At 46.3% G+C, this 23,823-nt stretch overlaps 1 protein-coding gene across 1 annotated transcript in view; it reads right to left on the bottom strand.

Moving 5' to 3' along the window:
- Positions 1-23,823, bottom strand: part of USP34 (ubiquitin specific peptidase 34) — a gene marked incomplete in the record, with an annotated part of 5,849,982 nt that overhangs the window by 1,923,540 nt on the left and 3,902,619 nt on the right. Inside the window, 1 exon segment of the mRNA XM_044061224.1 lies at positions 5,767-5,887. Coding sequence (XP_043917159.1) covers positions 5,767-5,887 — 121 coding nt within the window.

The following is a 23,823-nucleotide window of genomic DNA, read 5'->3' as shown; positions in this document are numbered from 1 at the left end:
GAGTAGAAGAGGTTGTGGGTGAGTAAGTGGGGTAGTTTGAAAAGGCGGTATATAAGGGGGGGCTTTAGAGGAGTATGAAGTAGCATGATAGATAGGAATTAGTAAGATAAGTAGGGAGCAAGGGAGTATGTAGGAAAAGAGGTTTGGGGAGGGCATATTTGGAATGGGTGAAAAGAAGGAAGTGAGAAATATAGGAAATGAAGTTGCAAGCTTAGAGAAGGAGAGGAGGAAGTGAGTGGTAGGGGGGAGTAGAAAGAGGATAGGAGAGAGGAAGATTAAGTGAGATGAGAAGGGGAGGAGTAAGAGTGGGAGGAGAAAATTATAGAGTGGTTGGGATTGGCTACCAGATGGAGGAAAAGAGGAGATAATAGAAGATTGTGAGTGATGAAAAAGAATGGTGGGAGAAGTTAGTGAGGGATAAATGTAGATGTGCTAGGGGCGGTTGGGATTTAGGGGCAGGGTAGGGGAGCGGAGTGAACACACAGGGCGAACGGAGCGGGAAGACCCAGAGGAGGAGAAAGAGGAAGACAATCAGTAAGGAGTGAATAGACTAAGGTAAGTCTCGCAGAAAGTAAAATGGGAAGAAAGATCTACAGAGAAGTGGAGTGAAGGGTAGATGCAAAGGAGAGGGACAGAGTGAGAAGTTAAAAAAAAAAAACTCCAAGGAAAAAGGGTAGAGGAAGGAAGTATAAGCTAAGAGTGGGTAGGTAAATCTAGGACAGTAGTGAGGGAGAGAGCAGAGGAAAGGAGTTAAAGGGCTAGTTTAGTGGAGAAGAGGAAGGAGGGGTAAGGTAGTAGTGACGGTGGAAAGGTAGGGGAGCACCCCTAAGTGTTCAGATGGTCTAAAATAGCAGTGACCCCAGGGAGAGGAACAGGTAAAGGGGGAGGGGGCTATCAGGATCAAGGAAGGGGGGGAGAATAAGGTGAGAGCTAAAAATTAAGGTGGGAACTAGGAGAGGAAAGCAGCAAAAGAGGGGGGTAGTGGCTGCTGGCTATATATATATATATATATATATATATATATATATATATATATATATATATATACACACACACACACACACACACACATATATATATATATATATATACAGTGAATATAAAAAGTGTACACATCCCTGTTAAAGCGCCAGGATTTTGTGGTAAAAAAGAAATGAGACCACAATAAATCATTTCAAAACTTTTTCCCACCTTTAATGTGACCTATAACCTGTACAATTCAATTGAAAAACAAATCTGTCGTGAAAAAATATGTTGTTGTTGTGTCTTTTGGTTAGGGGTCGCCAAAGCGGAAATCCAGTCTGCTAATGATTGGCAGTAGATTTTTACGTGCCGAGTTGCCAGCCCTGATGCACAACCTTCAACGGAGGTACGCCCATTCACGCATGTCTCCACACAGAAGACACTCTAGCTGTGAATCGAACAGGACAACGTCTTACTATGAGGCAACAATGCTACCGCAGCACCACCACCGCTGTTGTCGGGAAAAAATATAAAAAATAAAAAATGTACAATAAGCTGGTTGCACAAGCATGCACACCCTTAAACTAATACTTTGTTGAAGCAACTTTTGATTTAATTACAGCATTCATTTGTCTTGGGTACAGACCTGCCATCAATTAAAGAGACTCTGATTAACCCCAAATAAAGTTCAGCTGTCCTAGGAGGATTTTCCTGACATTTACTCAGTTGCCTCCTACAGCAAAAGCCATGGTTCGCAGAGAGCTTACAAAGCATCAAAGGGATCTCATTGTTGAAAAGTATCAGCAGGAGAAGGGTACAAAAAAATTTCTACAGCACTGGATATACTACGGAACACAATAAAGACAGTTATCAAAACTTGGAGAAAACATGGGACAACAGTGATGTTGCAAAGAATTTTACCTCCCTCCAAAATTGATGAAAAGACAAGACGAAAAATGGTCAAGGAGGCTGCCAAGAGACCTACAGCAACACTGAAGGAGCTGGAGGAATTTCTGGCAAGTACTGATTGTGCACTACATGTGACAACAATCTCCCGTTGTCTGGACTATGGGGTAGGGTTGCAAGATGGAAGCCTTTTCTTACACAGAAAAACATCCAGGCGAGGCGAAAATTTGCAAAACAATGCATCAAGTCTCCCAAAAGCATGTGGGAAAATGTGTTATGTTCTGATGAGACCAAGGTTGAACTTTCTGGCCACAATTTCAAAAGGTACGTTTGGTGCAAAAACAACACTTCGCATCACCAAAAGAACACCATCCCCACGGTGAAGCATGATGGTGGCAGTATCATGCTTTGGGGTTGCTTTTCTTCAGCTGGAACTGGGGCTTTAATCAAGGTGGAGGGAATTATGAACAGTTCCGAATACCAGTCACTTTTGGCCGAAAACCTATAGGCGTCTACTAGAAAGCTGAAGATTAAGAGGAATTTCACCTTTCAACACAACAATGACCCCCAAGCATACATCCAAAATCAACAAAAGAATGGCTTTACCAGAAGAAAATTAAAGTTTTAGAATGGCCGAGCCAGAGCCCAGACCTAAATCTAATAGAAAATCTGTGGGGTGACCTGAAGAGGGCTGTGCACAAGAGATGCCTTTGCGATCTGACAGATTTGGAGCACTTTTGCAAGGAAGAGATTGCAAATATTGCCAAGTCAAGATGTGCCATGCTGACAGACTCCTATCCAAGAAGACTGAATGTTGTAATTAAATCAAAAGGTGCTTCAACAAAGTATTAGTTTAAGGCTGTGCACACTTACGCAACCGGCTTATTGTACGTTTTTTATTTTTCTATATTTTTCCCCCAACAGATTTGTTTTTTTTTTTCAATTGAATTGTACAGGTTATGGGTCACATTAAAGCTGGGAATAGTTTTGAAATGATTTATTGTGGGCTAATTTTTTTATATCACACAAACCTGGCATTTTAACAGGGGTGTGTACACTTTTTATATCCACTGTATATATACATACATACATATATATATATATATATATATATATATATATACATATATATATATATATATATATATATATATACAGATATATATATATATATACAACCCTACAACAGAGAAGAGAGAAAGAAGGGCGGAAGCCCGAAAGAAGGAAGACAAATGCGATTTAAAAACAATAACGAGCCTTGAGAACTAAAGAGAAAAAGGGAGGAGATAAAGTACATTAACAATAGTAGAAAACTAAAGTCAAATATAATAGGAAAAAAAAGATAAGATAGCAAAAATAATAAGACTTAGCTGAGAACTGGAAAACCACATATGGGTGCACTGGTGGAAATGAGATCTGAGGAGTTTGGGCTAGATGTGGAGGATTATGGGTAAGGGAGGACATTGAGCATGGAAGATCATGTCTGTGGGAGGTGGCCAAGTCAGATCACAGATCTAGCAGTGAAGCAGAATGAGGAGGACAACATCAGATTGTGAGATTTTCCATGACAAATTGCAGTGTCAACCAGTGTGAAAACCTAATTTGGCATTTTTTTTGTCAAAATTTCACTCCTGGAGAACAAATAATTTGTATTGTTTCATACAATATGTTTCAGATAAAAAATACTGTTTTATGCAACTATTAGAGGAAAACGTCAGATATATTTTTCCCTAAGATCTCAGGACATTTACCATTTTTGATATTTTTGTGTCAGCAAGCAAGCACACAAATAGGAACAACCTTGGCATAGAGAAGGACCGGAGATAATCCTATTTCTACAAGGTACAGAAGAGATATCTGCATGCTTTTAGCAGCTTTACTGAACCACACTGCTCCTTTATGTACAATAACGGGTCTTTGTGTTAAGCAAGACAACATTAACTTTTGTGAAGACTGCTAGTTGTGTACATAGACAGCCAGACAATTTAGCAGTGGTTCTGTTCATCACTGAAGTAACACAGTCTTGTTTTACATACTGAAATTGTTGTGCTAGCAAAAAACTACTGATGTTTCCTTAACTAAGTTATCACAGAGCCTAAACTTAGGAAAAGTAAAGTACAACATTCAAGTAAAAATAAACAGATAACACTGCCAATTAAGTATCAGTGACACTTGGAACAGTAAATTATGAATTAAAAATATGTTTTGAAACAGATTTTAATGAAACTAAATATGTGCACAGAGTCAAGCTTCTAAAGATGAAAAGTTAGTGAATCCCCAACAATGAAGGATAGAAGAAGAAACAATTACACTGACATTTCAAGTCATCCTGATAACCATCAACAGCTCCTTGTTAGTGAAAGAAAAATGTGAGCCAGACAGTAGGAACCTAGCAACTCTATTACACATGTAGGAGATATAGCAAACATAAACAGCAAGGTAGATTTAACAGTGCTACTATACACACTGACCTCCAAAGTACAACAGACACTAGATTCTGCAGCACAGGTCTGAAATGATTGTAGGAGAGCGTCTTAAAATCAATTTAGCTATAGAATTCTAGACATTCTGAAAGTAGTCAAGCTCAATTATTAAGATCATCAAGTAAAAGGGCACTGGTGAAGTGCAAAAAATATATACTACAGCATGAATAGCCACAATATGGTTCTCAGAAGGAATTCTGTGCTTAACTCAAGCAATGTTCTGGAAGTGAAACCATGATAATTTTACAATTGTCATCACCTGGTATTCATGGACAGTGAGTTATCCAAAATAATACTGAAATCCTAGACTTCTGATACAGACTCCAATCTGTTTCCTTAGAAACAATTATGGGATACAGATAATGACATACACTGGATGTGCACATGCACCAATAAAGCCTCCACCCTTGATGCAATTCGACCTCAGTCACATTATAGCCAATTAAAGACTGCTTCCCTTTGGTGTTAAAGAATGAACAATTTCTCCAAGGAGTCAAGAATGCTTAACAGCTCCTCCTAAAAAGAGAAGCAGAGATGTGTAATAATCAACAAAATAATGATAAACCACCCCCGGATACTTATATCCCCAAAGGGAAGTACGCACAGTCTGATAAGTCCAGCCAAGTCTGAGGCCTGCAGCACTCCACAACTTAACAGGTGTTGTATATTAGTATTAATTTGAAACAAAGCAGACTTTAAGCATCCAACCCAGGTAGGTAAGACGTGAACCAGTCTAGGACTGTAGCTGTCAAATGACAGTCCACAGTAAGAAAAGCAGCCAAATCAATAATGTCCAGGACTGAACAGAAGACCAACCACTAACTGACGGGGATTATTTATCACACTAATGACACAAAAGTCAGCTATGTGATTTAAACATAGAAATGAAAAAACTGCCACTGACGAGGCCACAAGGGCCAAGCACACTAGATGTGCAAACCAGCAAACCGTGCTTTCAGACTTTCATCCATGTCTGCATTTAGAGAAAAGAAATATATTACATTTTCTTGAGAGTATATACATCATACACTTGTTGCCTTTATAAAAAATATAAAAATTGTGCCCTTTTGACAAAAAAAAATCCTAAACCTTATACTCAACCTTAACAAAGCAAAGGTATGAACATGCTTAAATGTAAACAAAGCCTATTCTTTCCAGTAAATGAAAGATTATGTGCAGGCAACATAAGGAGTTTTAAGGATAAAGATTGTGGTAGAACATCTTTATCGACATAACTTACGAGTTTTAAAAAAAATTATCACTGGACCAGAAATATAAATGTGAAAATTACAAAACCACACAATGTATTTCATACATGTCTACTTCTGCGTGGCACTCAAGACTGAGCAAGTAAAGTAGAAACTATGAAATGAATACAGGTATGGCAAAAGCATTTATTATTGTTTTCACCTACTTGTCCTTCTCGAGAAAACTTGAAAGGAGGCTTGTGTTTTATGACACTAGTGGTAAGCCGAAGTAGTCCTGTAAGTCCATCATCTTCTATATTCCCATCCTTTAGGTCAAGACTGTCTCTGCTAAACAAAAAGGAAATGCAACTAGTATGTATGTTCTTTTGACTTTTTTTCTTATTTTTTCACTCTTGGACAAAAGAATTATGACAAAGAATCGGAGGATAGACTTGTGAAACAATCTTGTACTAATGACTCACTACAGAAGACTGAAGGTTGTTGTACCTACCACATATCTACATCATAGAGGAAACGGCAATCATTTGCTGAACATCCTCACCATCTGATTACTCTCTTCGGCAACAGCCTAAACTTTTTTTTGGGGGGGGCAAAGTCTACTATTCTCTCCCTCCCAACCATTTTTTTTTCTTAATTTTGATGACAAAGCATTACAAAACAGGAATAGCAAGATCCCACATCTTGGTCCTCTTCCATTCCAGGATCTAAAGATGGCAATGAAAGCAAAGTAGAAAGTAGTCACTCCGGAAGTATTAGTTATGTTCCTCTTCATCTCTCTAGACAAGGGGGGAAAAAATGCAGATCTGCAAACAGAAATGCTGTTGAGGATTTGGTTAAAGCTAGTCAACAGATTCTTTCCTCCCCAAATATTTAAAAAGTTGGTTAGGAAGAGTATGGACAAACACTTGGCGGCAGTTAACAAGCACAAGTATGACATACCTACAGTACATTTGTGCTTCAAGTGTAGCAAACATAAGCCCTATATTAGGAAGATGCAAAACACGTATGTTAGTCCTTCTTAAAGTACTATGCAGACGAAGAAACTACTACTTGCTGAATGCGTACGAATAGGATCATATGCAAGTAATACAACATGCACAAATACTAAATAAAATAAGGTAACTAAGCTGACAATTTCTGCTTGGTTACTAGCTTTCTTACTCTGCTCAGCAACAGAATCAATAATTGTTTGTACTGGCCAAGGAAACTGGTAAAGTTTACTCCTAAAGTACAACTGTGTAGTTAACTTACCATAACAGCAGATGTTTGAATAGATCAAGCTGTAGTAATGTTTACAGATGAGATGCATCCTGCAAAGGATACTGAATATCTGGTATGTCTACAAAACTCTGGCACCTTCCACATGCACTGTACATCCACACTTTGCACAAGCGGACTTGCTAGTATTACAGAGATGTATGGATGTGCTAAAACTCAGAGCTTTCTTGCCCCTGGAACAGCAGGTTGAAGCCTATTGCTCTAATTCAAGTCATGTCATAGAGAAGAGGAGAATGGATACCCCAACACCGCCAGAGATGAGATTATTCAGGCAGATGGAGGGAGTCTGCTTCTACTCTACTGTTATAGCAAGTTAACTACACAACTGTACTATGCTCTTCGGCCAATCAATGTTGCAATAATCTTTACAGATGGAACAACTGCCAAAGTTAAAGAAAGGAGGATAGATGGAGTTGAATCAAAATTCAGAATGCTCTGTTGCACAACCACAGTGAAACCAGCCAAGGCTCTGAAGGAAACTTCCAGGTTTCTTATGTTTAATGAATCTGTCAAAGGAGGACCAAGTAGCTGCTCCAAAAATGGAGATGCACATCACTATAGAAAGGCCCAAATGTGGCAACTACCCTAGAAGAATGAGCCTAACATTATTATGAGGACTGCTATGATTAGAGTAACAGAACTGAATGGAAAAAGGGAACCCATCTGGAGACAGTTTGCTTAGAAACCGTCTGTCCCTTCTTTTTATCACCATACGATTCAAAAATTTGACTGCGTTTTCTAAACTCCTTAATTTTGTCAATATAACATCTCAACTGTCTACAAACATCAAGGTAACAAAAAAAATCTCTCCATCTTATTTTACAAGTTATGGTAGAAGGCAGAGAGTTAGACAATTTGATTAAGAGTAAACTCAAGACTACAATCAGCATAAAAGAATAAGAAGTTATGTACTCACCATAACGTTCCATCTGAGTAGGTATCTTCATTTGTCTGCAACCTTTGGGATACGGGTCCGATCTCGGATCCGAGCCGGCAACTTCTTATCATAGCATAGATCCGAGCTCCTAGCTCCTCCCCTTACCCATAATCCCCTGCCTACCCTAACTGACCTCAGATCAAGTTTGCCCCATAGCACAGCAGATAAAAGTGTCCCAATGGGAACATATGCTAATAACACAAGAATGATCATATTGGTCAGGGGGATGGTTGCAGACAAATGAAGATACCTACTCAGATAGAACGTTATGGTGAGTACATAACTTCTTAATCTGAAGTAGGAACTTCATTTGTCAGCAACCTTTGGGACTCGCTACCTAAATCTTGGGTGGCCTTCATGGAAGGATATTCCGGAGCACCCCAGAGCCAAAGGACGCCCTACCTCGGGAGACATCACCAATTTTATAGTGGCTGATAAAGGTGTGAGATGAAGCCCAAGTGGCTGCGGAACAAATGTCATCCAGTGGAACCCTAGCTTGAAAGGCCGCAGATGTGGCAACGGCCCTAGTAGAATGAGCATGGACTCCTTGAGGTGCAGGCCTTCCCGAGCTCTGATATGCTAAAAGAATACAACTCGAGATCCATCGAGAGAGAGAAACTTTAGAAACTGACTTTCCGAAATTACTTTTGGCAAAGGAGATAAACAACTGATCGGATTGCCTATGATCAGCAGTTCTATGGATATAAAAAAGTAGTTGTCTGTGTACGTCTAAGGAATGTAGCTTGTACTCTCCTTTGTTATGAAAGTTGGGGAAAAACACTGGAAGGTTGATAGATTGATTGATGTTCGCTTCTGAAGATACCTTAGGTAGAAAGGACGGATTGATCCTGAGGTAAACCCTATCCGGGTGAAAGACCAGATATGGTGGTTTGACACAAAGAGCTTACAATTCCGACACTCTTTTGGCTGAAGTTATGGCCACCAAAAAAGCTGTCTTCCAAGAGAGAAATTTGAGATCAACTGTGGGCGCCGGTTCGAATGGGGGACCAGTCAAGGCCTGCAAGACTAAGGATAAATCCCATGGAGATACCACCTCTTTAACTGGAGGCCTAAGGAGGAAGGTACCCTTGAGGAAGGTCTTACATAGTTTTGGAAGTGATAAGAGGGCCAGACTCTTGCCCCACGTGATAGTATGAGATTGCTGCCAGTTGTACCTTGACTGTGGAAGAACTAGCCCCCTGGTGAAAGAGAGAGGTTAGAAAATCTAGAACCGACGATATCGGGGCTGTAAAAGGGTCTAAACGACGGTGTTCTGCCCAAATGGTGAAGCGTTTCCACTTACTCCGATAAACCTTCCTGGTGGAAGGCTTGTGAGCTGCTACAAGAATGGCTTTGACCGGTGATGAGATCCCAGGAGTCCTTATGAGGAGTGGAACTGGAGCAACCAAGCCGTCAGTTTGAGGTTGACCAGGTTCGGAGTCGGAAGACAGAGAGGGTGAGAAATGAGATCCGGAATGGGATCCAGAATCCATGGTGGATACACTAGGTGAGACCATAGGTAAGGGAACCATGTCTGACGAGGCCAGAATGGGGCAATGAGGATCATCTTGCTCCCCAACTGCCTGGCTTTCTGTAATAATTTTAACATCAGGGGAAGAGGAGGCCAAGCATGAACTAACGAGTCTCTCGGGGACTCCCCCGGAGGGGGGATCAGAGCGAAGTAATCGTTGCATTTGGTGTTTGAAGGAGAGGCAAAAAGATCGCAACAAGTTTGCCCCCATCGGGCAAATACTTGCTCTGCAACTCGATGGTTGAGAGACCATTCGTAAGGAGTCAGGATAGTACGACTGAGCCTGTCCGCCAGAATGTTGGACCGTCCCGGAATGTGCGTTATGAGAAAGCGGTTGGTGGAAATCGCCCATTCCCACACTCTCATGGCCTCGCGGCAAAGGGGGTAAGATCTAGTTCCCCCCTGTTTGTTGATGTACCAGACGACCAACATGTTGTCTGTCTGTACTGCAATCGTCCCTACCGGAAGAGAGTTGTGTTGTGCCTGCAACGTCAAAAGCACTGCCCTGATCTCTAGGACGTTGATATGCAAAGAGGTCTCTACGTCGTTCCATGTGCCTTGGACTGTCCTGCCTGAAAAATGCCCCCCCCACCCCAGGCGAGAAGTGTCCGTGGTCACTGTGTCGACTGGCGGAGGTAGTGAGAAGGGACGCCCCGTGTGGAGGTTGGGAGACTGGAGCCACCACAGGAGCGATCTTCTGCAAACCTTGCTTAAGGAAATGGGGTGAGACAGGGGGTTGCGAGACAGGGACCATTGTACCTGGAGGGTCCACTGCAGAACCCTCATGTTCAACTGGGCCAATGGCAGCAGCGGGATTGCAGCCGCCATAGATCCTAGGGCCCTCAGGATCAATACCGCCGAAGGTGTTTGCAGTTGAAGGATGGCCTGCATGTGCAACATCAGGTTCCGAAGCCGATCTGGAGTCAAGAACGCAAGCATCTGTCTGGAATCCAGTTTCGCCCCTATAAAATCCAACACCTGTGTAGGGATGAGAGAGGATTTGGTCATGTTGATGGTTAATCCTAATAGTGGAGCCAGACTGAGGAAATAATCCCTGCCTGAACAAAGTAGATGCCTTGTTGGGGCTGTAAGGAGCCAGTCGTCCAGGTATGGAAAGACCTGAATTCCCTGGAGTCTCAGGTGGGCCGCTATTACCGCTAGGACCTTGGTGAACACCCTGGGGGCTGAGGTGAGACCGAAGGGGAGGACCCTGAATTGAAAGTGACTGGCTCCCAGCCGGAAGTGGAGAAACCTCCTGGAACGCCTGTCCACTAGAATGTGATAGTACGCATCCTTGAGGTCTATGGAGCACATCCAGTCGTCCTGCCGCAATAAGGGGAGGACGGATTGCAACATGACCATTCTGAACTTTTCTTTGGGTACCGCCAGGTTTAGAAGAGAGAGGTCGAGGATGGACCTCAAGTCCCCCGTCTTTTTTGGCACCAGAAAGAACCTGGAGTAAAACCCTGATCCGACCTGATCTGGGGGGATGGGCTGGATGGCTCTTTTTTGCAGAAGCTGCTGAATTTCTGCAACAGCCGCCTCCCTCTGACTGGGTGGAACGTCGGGAAGGCTTCTGATTCTAGGGTTTACTATAAAGGGAATTTGGTAACCTCTGGATATAATACGAAGCACCCAGCGATCTGTTGTTATGGACTCCCATTTTGCTAGGCGCCTCGAAAAACGCCCCCCGACTGCCTCCAGAGTGGAGCAGTCGGGTAACCCCTCAGGGGTTCTGCGTGGGCCTCTCAGAGAACGGTTCTCTGGACCCAAAATTCCTGGGACCCCCTCTGCCTCTGGGGCGGCGTCCTCCCTGTCCTCCTCTGCCACGAGAGGACTGGTTGTCCTGAGCAGACTGGGATTGATGCGATTTTCGGAACCACATCTTCTTCTGACCCTTTTGGTTCTTGGAAAAGGACCTCTGGGGCGCAGAGAAGCGGACACCGATGGCAGACAAGGTCTTCCCATCTTTCTCGCTCAGGACAAGAGTGTCGCGAACGGTTTTGCCGAAAAGTGCAGAACCATCAAAAGGAGCATTCACGAATGACACCTTAAAGGGTTCCGAGAAGTCACAGTGATGGAGCAAGGCCTGTCTCCTCATGACAAGCCTGACTCTGCCTGCTCTAGCGGCTCCCTCTGCAGCATGAGACAACAGCCGCATAGAGGTGTTAGAGACAGAGCGGAGGGTGGCCATTCGGGAGGAGTACAGATCCTTGTCTCCCTCCGACATGGACCCTGGGGGGGAAGCAGCGTATTCCTTAATTAGATCCCGCTGCATCCGAATAACGTGTGCCATGTAGTTCAAGGCCCTCATAGAGAAGGTCGCTGAACTGAAGGCCCGCTTCCCAAGACGGTCCATCGCGCGAGAATCCTTGCTCGGAGGATGAACCGTGGGGCTCTCCTGAGCCAACTCTTTCTTGATGGCTGCAGCCACCAACATGGCATCCACAGGGGGACCTCTGCTCCAGTGTGATCTCTCTGCAGGGGGGCTCAAAATTTTGTCCGGACGCTTGGGGATCGGCTCTACGGTGTCCGGTTCCTTCCAAGCCCTAGAGGATATGAGATCCACCAGGGGGTCGGGTGGAGGGGACACCCAAGAGGTAGATGGTCCTGCCTCAAACGCCTCAAGGAATACGGACTCATCAGAGGAAGCCTTAGGGGCAGACCACCCACCCCTGATTTTGAGCATTTCCATGATGTCTCCAAAGGAGACATCCTCGGGGGGTGATCTAGGGGAGCCTTCCCTTCATCCAAGTCCGTATCTTCGGTGAGACTCTCAGGGGAGTCTATGTGCCTCCTTTTGCACTTTGCCTTGTGAGGAATCTCCTCGGGGGGGGGGGGGGCTGTCCGAGGAGTAATCACGGGCTGTATCCTGTTCCACTGGAACTCCTAGAGGAGCTGAGGCAGGCTGCCCCAAGGGCCGGATGAGGGGAGCCAGGACCAGATGAGAAGGAGTGCGGGAGGGAGCCGAAGCCAGGACCGGAGGCCTGGAAGCACTCGACAGTGCCCTCTCCACCGCAGCAAAAGCCGAGGGGGAGCCGCTCTCTGACGGATCCGAGATCCGACTCCCACTCGGATCCGAAGCGAAGATCGGACCCGGCGCCGAGAACATCTGATCCGAAGGACCAGTGTGCTCCGACCGGGACGGAGCCGAAAGCACACAGAATCCCTCGGATCCGAAGCTCGGCCCACGGCTCCGAGAGGTCGGATCCGACAAACTCGAGGGAGCCATCGGAGCTGACGTGCCCAGCACGGTCAGCTCCGACCTACCCCCGGATCCAACGTGGCTCGGCTCCGAGCGCTCCGAACCCGGAATGCGGGTCGGAGAAGGAGCTATAGGAGCGAAAAAAGGGGTCGAGCTCCCCCCCAGAGGGGGGGGGGGGGCAAGAGCACTCCCATCTGCATCTGGGCCTGGATGAATCTCCTCATCATCCGGTCCATGTCCGCATCAGACATACTAAAAGTGGACCTCGAAGAGGCCACCGAGGCAGACCTGGAGTGTCACCTCGATGACCTCGACGGGGACTGGATCACCTCCTCCTCGGGTCCTGGGGAGAAACAAGGGGATCGGATCCGAGGAGGAGCGGGGCCGATGAGGAGTCATCGGCCCGCCGCTTAAGGTGCTTCTCCCGCCGCTTCTCTTTCCAGGCCTCCCTATCCTCCGGAGCCGAAGCAGGAGGTTGAGTCCCGGTCGGAGGAAGGGAGGCAGCAGTGACCGCTACCGGGGGGGGGGTAGCGGGCACCGAAGTACCGGAGGCCGAAGCAGAGTCTGGGGGTAGAAGGCCCGCCAGGACTAGCTTCGACCTACGATCCTTGAGTGCCCTGGGGTTGAACGCCACGCAAATCGCGCACCCCGAAGAGAGGTGTTCAACCCCAAGGCACCTAACGCACCGAGTGTGGCCATCAGCCGGTGAAAGCTTGTGGCCACACTCGGTGCATTTCGAAAAAATGGCTTTAGGGGCCTCCGACATTACTACAGTAAAGCACACTCACTAAGCCCCTAACACTCAAGTCACACACACACACGCTACGACCAGCGGGGGAGGGAGAAATACTTTAAAATAAATTTAAGCTGAAAGCTAAAAATAATAAGATTAGTGTTAAGGGTAAACCTACCACGCACACACAATCACTCACTCAGAAAGAAGGAAGAAAAATACTTTTTTTTTTTTTTTCTCTCTCTCAAAACGCTAAGAGCTATGGAATCCAGCTGTTGCTTGAAGAGCGGCAAACTAGATCTGAGATCAGTTAGGGTAGGCAGGGGATTATGGGTAAGGGGAGGAGCTAGGAGCTCGGATCTATGCTATGACAAGAAGTTGCCGGCTTGGATCCAAGATCGGATCCTTATCCCAAAGGTTGCAGACAAATGAAGTTCCTACTTCAGATGGGATGGTTCTGAGACTCTCCCAGTCATTTAAAAAAAAAAAAAAAAAAAGGAAGACTAAAAAGACATAATGGTCTGTAACTCAGATAAATGCCTAGCATAAGTTAAAGTTACTGGCAAGACAGTCTTCCAAGTTAGAAATTTTAGAGAACAGTTATCTCTGGTTAAATAAGAGGCTGAGGTACAGTTTCCAAAACAAAATTCAAACCCCAAGTTAGAGCTACCTTCTTTTATGGTGGTGTAATGATGCAAACCTCCTTTTAAAACTGCTTAACTTGAAGTGAAGAAGAGGAAAAGGAGGACAAGAGCTAAACAGACTGATATGGCCAAAACGTTTAACTTTACGGAAGCATACACAAGAACAGAATTCAGCAATTCACACAGCTACTGGAGAACTCCTACTTGAGATGGGTTCTCTCATCTACTTTGGCACCAGAGAGAAATTCTTTTTCTATTCTGACAGATAAGATTTGCTAGCAGCTGGTTTTCTCACCTCCAACATCTGTTGCACATCGTAAACCACAGAGTCCGATTTAGATTCTGGATATTTGGACAAATCACAGATCCCTTCTCCTGTGTGAGCAAGTCCATTTTGTTAGAAAAATTCTAGTTACCGCCCTTGTCAGTTGAATGAGAAAAGAGAAAGTACAGCTATGTACACTTACCATAAATGTAGATGTTAGAGTGTATTCACTGTTGCAGCCATCACCTGTGGGTTATCCCTGCTGTGGTAGCCCTCCATCGGCCTGAATACCACAGTCAATGTTTTTGTGTGCCGGCTGCTATTGCCTGTAGTCTGACATCAGGTCGTCAGTGCTATAAATCAAGGCAGCCGACGTCATTACATCAGTTTTTCTTTCCTTAACCCTTTCTTTCCCTAACCCATCAGAAGCACAAGTGAAAGGACAGAAGTGGTCCTGGTGGCTAAAAGCCACCTTGGGAAGCTTGTGTCCCCCTAGGGGAAGATGTTAAATGGGGGATGGAGGGAGAAAAACCAAGACTGCAACAGTGAATACACTCGCACATCTACATTTATGCTAAATGTACACAACCGTACTATGTTCTTCGTATTTCACTGTTGCAGTCATCACCTGTGGGAGGATTCCCAAAGCTGAGGAAAAGGGTGGAAAAATAGGTTGAGTCCTGGGTATGGGTCAGGAGGCCCTGCAGAATTGCAGAGGCAAACCCTGCCCTAGACTTAGAAAAGACAGGTAGGTGGTAATGCTTTGTAAAGGTATGAACAGAGGTCAAGGTGGCCGCTTTCAAGATGTCCCTGGTAGGTACTCCTCTGAGGAAGGCAGTGGAAGTGGAGGTTGCCCTAGTGGAGTGGGTACGGACAGACTTAGGGATGGGTTTCCCATGTAGTCTGTAGCAAAAATGGATACAGTGTGAAATCCATTTAGAAATGGTTTGTTTGGAGATGGGCTTCCTCTCTGCCCCTGGGGCAAAGCTTACAAGAAGCCGGTCTGTTTTTCTGAATGGCTTAGTACGGTCCAGATACTATCAGAGTTGTCTGTGCATGTCTAGTAAGTGTAGAATTCTTTCCCCCTTGTTTTGAGGGTTGGGGAAAGAAGGTGGGAAGGTGTATGGCCTGGTTAAGGGTCACATCAGATACTACCTTGGGCATAAAGGAGGGGTTAGTCCTCAGGGAAACTCTGTCCGCATGGAAAATTATGAAGGGCTTGACAGCCATGAAAGCTTGAAGCTCCGAAACCCTTCTAGCTGAGGTGAAAGCTAGTAGAAGGCAGTCTTCCAAGAGAGGTATTTCAATTCTGTTGAACCGGTAGGTTCGAAAGGAGGTAATAAGAAGTTATGTACCTACCATAACGTTCCATGTTAGTTGTCTTCTCTCGCCTTCTTTCTTGCTTGATGGGTTCGGAGCCGATCCCTCGGCTCCGACTCGGCACTTGCTAAGCTCGAGAGTCACTTTTACCAGCTCGAGGCAGCCCCATATCCCATGATGCAAGGCGGTAAGTACCCAGATCTCGTTTGTTGACAAAGGGCAATAACACCAAGCATGAAATACTTCCCAAAGGAAGAAGAAACTTACAGATGGAAAAAGGACCAGGTCTGAATGGTCTTTAGCATAATAGTTTCTTATACAAGGTCTGTCCAGGCCAGGGGGAAGGAGGGAGGGTCGCAAGAAAGAAGGCGAGAGAAGACAACTAACATGGAACGTTATGGTAGGTACATAACTTCTTAATGTTAAGTTGTCAATCTCGCCTTCATTATTGCTTGATGGGACCGCGTCCCTAGCACCTCTATCCTGGGTGGCTCAATGGAACAAACTCTTGAGGACTGTAGAGCCAAAACTGGCTCTGTCCCTGGAGGCCAAGTCCAATTTGTAATGGGAAACAAAAGTGTGAGGAGTAGCCCAAGTGGCCGCTGCACAAATAGTGTCCAAAGGAAGTCTAGCTTGAAAAGCTGTAGAAGTAGCTAAACTCATAGTTGAATGTGCTTTAGGTTTTGAGCACAGCTGTTTTCCCCTGAGCGTATGAATTTCAGTGATGACCGAAGAAAGCCATCTGGACAAAGTCACTTTAGAAACAGGAAGGCCTTTTTTATTATCCGCATAGGAAACAAAAAGTTGATCAGATTTTCTAAATTTTTTTGTTCTGTCCAAATAATATCTAAGTTGACGATGGACATCAAGATAATGTAGCTTTTGTTCAGCTCTGTCTGAATAGTTAGGGAAAAATACCGGGAGATCAATGGATTGATTCAAATTGTTCTTTGAAGCGACCTTAGGTAAAAAGGTTGGGTTAGTTCTCAAAGATACTCTGTCTTTGTGAAAAACCAAATAGGGGGGTCGAACCGAAAGAGCATAAAGTTCAGACACCCTCCTGGCAGATGTAATAGCCACTAGAAATAACGTTTTCCAAGAAAGATATTTCAGGGAACAAGAAACAGCTGGCTCGAAAGGGGGAAGAATCAAGGATGTCAGCACTAAATTTAGATCCCACTGAGGAGGAGGATTCCTGATTGGAGGTTTTAGTAAGAAAATTCCTTTCAAGAAGGCCCTGCAGAGCCTATGGGACATAATATTATGATCTGCTATCCCGACATGAAAGTTGGAAATAGCAGCCAATTGAACTCTGACTGTGGAAGAAGAGGAGCCTGCATGAAAAATCTCTGCTAAGAAGTCCAGAACTGCCTGAACAGGGGCAGTAAAATGATCAATATTTTGGGCCTTAGCCCAATAAGAGAAACGTTTCCATTTGCTTGTGTAAATCCTCCTGGTAGAGGATTTTAGTGAAGCTACTATGATGTCTCTAACTGGGTTAGAGATCAAGGGAAGCCTGGCTAAGGAAGGAAGTGGAGCAACCATGCTGTGAGGTTGAGAGAAGGGATTGACCGGTGCAGCTGACCGGATTGGTGAATCAGAAGATCTGGCACTGGGTCCAGATGCCACGGCTGCACCAAAAGGTGACGATGGAGGAACGGGAACCAAACTTGTCGAGGCCAGTAAGGGGCAATGAGAATCAATTTGGCTCTCAAAACGGTAGCTTTCTGGATCACCTGAGGGATCAGAGGAAATGGAGGGAAGGCATAAAGAAGTCCCTGGGGCCAATCCTGGGTCAGAGCGTCTCTGTGGGGATGGCCTGATAGAGGGAAGAGGCTGAAGAAGTCTGGACATTTGCTGTTTTGGGGAGTAGCAAAAAGATCGCAACATGGACGACCCCATTCCAGAAAAATCTCTTCCGCTATAGATTGCTTGAGAGACCACTCGTGAGGCATGAGGATAGCTCTGCTCAATCTGTCCGCTATAATGTTGGTTTTCCCAGGGATATGCGTTGCTACCAGAAACCGATGAGAGGAGATCGCCCATTGCCAAAGTCTGAGCGCTTCTCGACACAAGGGGTAGGACTTGGTTCCGCCCTGTTTGTTGATATACCAAACTACAGACATGTTGTCTGTGTGGACTGCAATTGTCCCTACGGGAAGAAAGTCGTTGAGGGCTTGCAACGTTAAAAGCACTGCTCTCATCTCCAGGACATTTATGTGCAGATGGTACTCGAACGGTTGCCACGTCCCATGAACCATCCTGCCCTGATAATGACCCCCCCACCCGATCAGGGAGGCATCCGTGGTGACAGTGGCTATCGGGGACGGAGGTACAAAGCACCTGCCTTGGTGAACCTGAGACGATGTGATCCACCAAGCAAGATGCTCTTTGCATGTCTGTGTCACCAGAATCTGGTGACGCATTGGAAGTTGCTGGTATGACCACTGTGTGAACAGCATCCATTGAAGCAGGCGCATGTAGAATCGAGCCAGGGGAAGAAGAGTAATGGCCGCAGCCATGAGACCTAATACCTTTATAACCATTCTGGCCTTTATTTTCTTGCTGGCCAGAATGATCCCGACATGAGTCTGAATGTCTGAAACTCTTTGTTCTGTAAGGGTAGCTGACATCCGAACAGTGTTTAAGTTTGCGCCTATGAAGGTAATAGACTGGCAGGGCGATAAGGATGACTTTTCGAAGTTGATTGAGATGCCCAAATGAGAACAAAGGTCTATTGTGTAATCCCTGGCTTGTATAAGCTGATGCCTGGTGGTGGCTGACAGGAGCCAGTCGTCGAGATACGGAAACACCTGGAATCCTTGACGTCTCAGGTGAGCCGTGACCACTGCCATGCATTTGGTGAACACTCTGGGGCTGTAGTGAGACCAAAGGGCAGGGCTCTGAACTGGAAATGACTGGACCCCAGCCGAAAGCGGAGAAATCTCCTGGAGCGTCTGTGAATTTTGATGTGATAGTAAGCATCCTGAAGATCTATTGAGCACATCCAGTTGTCCTTCTGTAAGAAGGGCAGAATTGACTGAAGAGTGACCATTCGGAATCTTGTCTTCCTGACAGACTTGTTGAGTCTGCTGAGATCCAATATTGGTCTCCAGTCTCCGTCTTTTGGGGACCAAAAGAACCTTGAGTAGATTCCGGCTCTGAATGGTCTATTGTAACTGGCTGAATGGCTCTTTTTGCAGTAGTTTTGCGATTTCTAACTCTGCAATGTCCCTTAGACCGGTGGTACATCTGGAAGGGAATTTGAGGGAAAGGACTTTCCTCGAAAGGAATTATGTAACCCTTGGATATGATCGACTGTACCCATCTGTCTTGAGTGAGGGAATGCCAGGCTTCTGGGTACAGTGATAATCTTCCCGACTGCCTCCAAGGAGGGACAGCCGGGCAACACCTCAGGGATGTTGAAAGGGCTTGTCAGAGAGAGGCTCCCTGTTTCCCTGGTTCTTGGACCCCTCTGCCTCTAGAGCGGCGTCTGTTATTGTTACCCTCTGCCTCTAGGGGTAAACTGACCACGTGAATCGCGTGACTCCTTGGGATTTACGGAACCACATCTTCCCACCCTTCTGTCCTTTGGGATAAGGCCTAGAAGGGGTGGAAAACGGACTCCAACAGCAGAAAGAGTCTTGCCGTCCTGCTCGCACCTGGTCAAGGTTTCCTTCACCTGAGGGCCAAACAAAGCTGACCCATCAAAGGGAGAATTTGTGAAGGACGCCTTAAAGGGATCCAAAAATCACATAGCCGCATCCAGGCTTGGCGTCTAAGAGCCACACCTGTGCCTGCGGCTCTACTCGCTCCATCCGCAGCATAAGATATTAGCCACATGGAGGAGTTTGCAATGGAATTGAGGGTTCCTAGCTGAGAAGCAATTTTTTTCTTGAGCCCCTGCAGCTGTAGGATCCTGAACTACTTCTCCCAGCTCCTTCAGGATATCCCTTTGGAGTCTGGTGAAGTGACATAGGTAATTCAGCGAACGCATAGCAAAGGTCGCTGAGGAAAACATCCGCTTACCGTACCTATCCATGGTCCTAGAGTCCTTATTAGGAGGATGGACGGGCACGGAAGGATCTGCAAGTTCCTTTTTGGTGGCCGCAGCCACCACCATGACATCAGCGGGACACCCTTAGTAAGGAATTGTTTGTCGCTCGGGGCAGTGATAAATTTTGAAGGCCTCCTAGGGACTGGCTCTACAGAGTCAGGAGCTGCCCACGCCTTTCGTGCAATCACCTGCATAAGGGGGTCGAAAGGCGGAGATACCCAGGAGGTGGAGGGCCGAGATCCAAACGCCTCTAGGTATACTGACTCATCCTCAGAGGGATTGTTGGTGGGCCAGTTTCCCTCTGTTTCAGGAGTTCTAGGATGTCTGAGAAGGAGACATCCTCAGAGGGGATCTAGGGGATCCCTCTGACTCATCAAAGTCAGTATCCAAGTGATAGACTCGGGAGTCTACATGCTTCCTCTTACAAGTCCTCTTCCTAGGAGGATCTCCCGAAACATCAGGAGAATCCTCGGAAGAGGAGGAAATTCCCAATGGGGAAACCTGAGGCGGAGGATCTCTGGGTCCTGTAGCAAGAGAAGTGGCAGAGATGTCAACAGGTACTATAGAGGGAGGAGCTACGGAACAGACTGCTGACTGATACCAGTGGCCAGTACACTCTTCATCACCTCGAATGCTCCTCCCAGGCAGGTCCGAGAGAACCCGCTCCAAGAGCTAGGAACTCCATGGACCACCGAAGGGAAGACTCGAGGCAGATGTCGGAGCCGAGCTCACCAAGGCCGAGGCTCCAAGGGGAAGAGCGGGCTCGGACAAGGGTCCGATGCCACTCACCCCTCGGAGGAGACCATGGAAGCCCGACCACCGAATCCCTCTATGGAAGGTCTCAAGAGGAGATAAGAGTAGAGGCTGAAGGAACAGAAGGGGTATCCGTCCTCCAGCCGTAGCAGTAACCATTCCGAAGACTCCAACTCCAAGCTCTGGGGTAGAGTTGAAGGAGGAACTGTAACGGGTGTGGACCAACAGTCGCCTGTTGAGACGGACTGTGTAACATTTGGGCCAGTACCTGTGACTTGAGTAATCTACTGACCACTCTCTAGGTCATGATCTGACAACCTGGATGACCTTGAAGATCGGCTCCGATGGCTCCGTTCCGATAGAAGAGGTGAAGCCTGAGTCGAAAGTATCGGCTCCAAGGAAGGAGACCTCGACCTCTTCCTGGAATGAGCCATCGGAGCCGATACAATAGATCCTGTCGGAGCCGACCTCTCGGAGCCGACAGGAAGCCTCGATGTATCGGCTCCAGCCGGAGCCGATACAGCCACCAAAGTAACGGTGTCGGAGCCGATCGGAGCCGACACCGATGCCTGTGCCACATGGGTGTCGGAGCCGATCAGAGCCGACATCGAAGTGGTCAATACAGATTCGGCACCGATAGCCATCGGTGCCGAAGGCTTTGTCAAGCTAGAATCGGCTCCAGCCAGAGCCGATCTCGACTCAGTACGAGCGGAGCCGAGGCCGCAGGCTTAGATACAGAAGCCTGGGCCTTGGAAGGTTTTACTGATTTTGGTGGAGCCGACTTAGCCGGAGAGCCCTCCGGCTTAAGAAGGCCCCTAAGAATCAGTTTGTTCCGTCTCTCCTGCAGGACTCTCTGGCTGAAGGAGTGACAAATAGCACAGGAGTCCTGCAGGTGAAGAGGGCCCAGACAATACAGGCAAGAAGTGTGACCGTCTGTCAGAGACATCTTCTGACAGCACGAGTCACACTTCTTAAAACCTGAGACCCTCTCCTTTGACATGGTGCCGAAAAAAGACACACACACACACCAGTCAAAATTAAGTTAAATAAAATACCAAAGGGTATTCTATAAACCAACACACACACCCTAACAGGGGGGGGATGGGATAGGGAAAAGATTGACTAACCAAAAATTAAAGGAGACAGGGAATTTCTGTCAGAAAGGGTATAAATTAAACTTAAAAACTATCAATAAAAGGTTTTGACTAAAAAGGGGCTTAAATATCACAAAAGTGAACAACTTACCAGGAGCTGGTAAAAAGAAGACCTCCTAAGCGAAGCGGCAAACGAGATCTGGGTACTTACCGCCTTGCATCATGGGATATGGGGCTGCCTCGAGCTGGTAAAAGTGACTCTCGAGCTTAGCAAGTGCCGAGTCGGAGCCGAGGGATCGGCTCCGAACCCATCAAGCAAGAATGAAGGCGAGATTGACAACTTAACATGGTTAGTTTCTTTAACACATAATTCAGGTCCCAGGGTGGCGTCAGAGGCCTTCTGAGAAGCCTGATATTAGAAGCCCCTCTGAGGAATTGCTTAATCAAAGGATGAGAGAAGAGGGGTGGGTCTGAATCATAATGGGCAGAGATGGCCGAGGCATGGATTTTAATAGAGGAGAAAGAGAGGCCACTATTGAGCAACTCTGCTAGGTAATCCAGGATGACAGGGTTGGAAGGTTGAGAGGTACTGTCCCCTTTTGATGGTTTCCAGGAGAGAATCTTTTCCATTTTCCTGCATATGGGCCTTCTGGCCTCTGTAATGATGTCCAGTACCTGTTTGCTTAACAGGGACTCCTTTGTTAATTTTTAATGTATAAGCCATGCTGAAAGTTTGAGAGTCTGTAGGTCTGGGTGCAGTACCTTCCCCCTCTCCTGGGTCAAGAGGTCTGACAACAGGGGAAGCAGCTTTGGGGGCTGTAAGGTCAGACTGCGTAATAAGGAATACCAGTGCTGTCTGGGCCAATCTGGAGCAATGAGGATGGCCTTTGGTCTCTCCTCTATTATTCTGATCAGAACCTTGGAAATAACGGGCAGAGAAGGGTACGCATACACAAAGAGGGAGCTCCAGGGAAAGGTCAAGGCATCCACCTTCCATGCTAGGAGGTGATACCCCCTGGTACAGAACTTGTGCAGCTGGTGGTTGAGGTGCGAGGCAAAGAGGTCCACTTCTGGGGTCCCCCACTTCTGGGTGATTTGCAGGAAGATCTCTGTGTGGAACTGACATTCGTGGTGGTCCAATAAGTTTCTGCTTAGGTGGTCCGCTAGTGTGTTGTTGATCCCTGGTAAGTATTAGGCAATTAGGTGTAGCCCCGTGGAGGTGACTGTAAGCCAGAGACTCATGGCTAACCTACACAGGCGGTAAGACTGGGTGCCCCCCTGCTTGTTGATGTACCACATTACTGTGGTGTCTGTTTTTATAAGGAGGACCCCTGGCCTGAGATAGGGTTGGAAGGAAGTCGGACTGTTTTGCACTGCCATCATTTCTTTCTGGTTGACGTACAAGTGAAGTTACTGGGCACTCCAAAGGTCTTGGGTACACATGCCTGCAAGGTGAGCGCCTCAAGCAATGTCTGAGGCGTTGGTGGTAATGGTCTGGCTGGAAGGGCGGAGGATGAAGGGAAGACCCTTGTTCATGGCACAGGCCTCTGCCAAACAGAGAAATTCGGCCCTTATACAAGTGATCAGAGGGAGAGTGGTCTCTACAGACTGAGTGCTGACACCAAAGGTTCTTTAAGTACCACTGAAGTTTTCTCATGTGAGGCCTGCCGAGAGGGATGAGAAGGATGCAAGATGCCATGTATCCCAGGGCTTGCAGGAACTTCTCGCAGTTAGGTAACGTCTGGAAGCCAGCTGGGTGAAGTAGAGAGGAAGGAAGCTCTGCCTTTCCGGGGATAAAAAGGCCATTTGGGTGGCTGTGTCTAGCACAGCTCCCAGGAAAACAATTTTTCTGGTGGGGTTTTGCTTTGATTTTGTTTTCGTTGATGATGAACCCTAGGGAGGTATGGAGTGATTTGACAAAGAGAAGGTCCTGCAGCAACTTTTCCTTGCAGTCTGCCTGAATGAGGCAGTCGCCCAGGTAAGAGTATATCTGTATATTTCTCTGTCTGCAGAAAGCTACAGCCAGGGCCAAGCATTTGGTAAATACTCTGGGAGTAGTAGATAAGCCAAAGGGCAATGCAGAGAACTGAAAGTGTTAATAGCCTGCTCTGAAGCACAGGAATTTTCTTTACAATTCCATGATGGGGATGTGGAGGTAGGCATCTTTTAGGTCTAGTGTCACAAACCAGGCATTTTGTGTGAGCATAGGCAGGAGCTGCTGCAAGGTTAGCATTCTGAATCTGGGAACCACCAAGGTGGTGTTCAGTTTGGATAGATCCAGGATGGGGAGCCAAGTGCTCTCTTTTCTGGGAAAAAGGAATAATCTGGAGTAAAAACCTTTTCCTGTTTGATCTGGAGGGACAGAACTTGAAAGAAATCTTTCGCTGTTTGCATAGAATTTGCTTTGTCTTCCATCTTTTTAAGCACCTCTTCTGCTTTTTCCCCT

Source organism: Protopterus annectens, chromosome 1.part0, assembly GCF_019279795.1.
Source record: "Protopterus annectens isolate FY-2018-M chromosome 1.part0, PAN1.0, whole genome shotgun sequence".
Lineage (NCBI taxonomy): Eukaryota > Metazoa > Chordata > Ceratodontiformes > Protopteridae > Protopterus > Protopterus annectens.
Note: the sequence above shows the minus strand (reverse complement) of the source record. Positions and strands in the feature narration are given on the sequence as shown.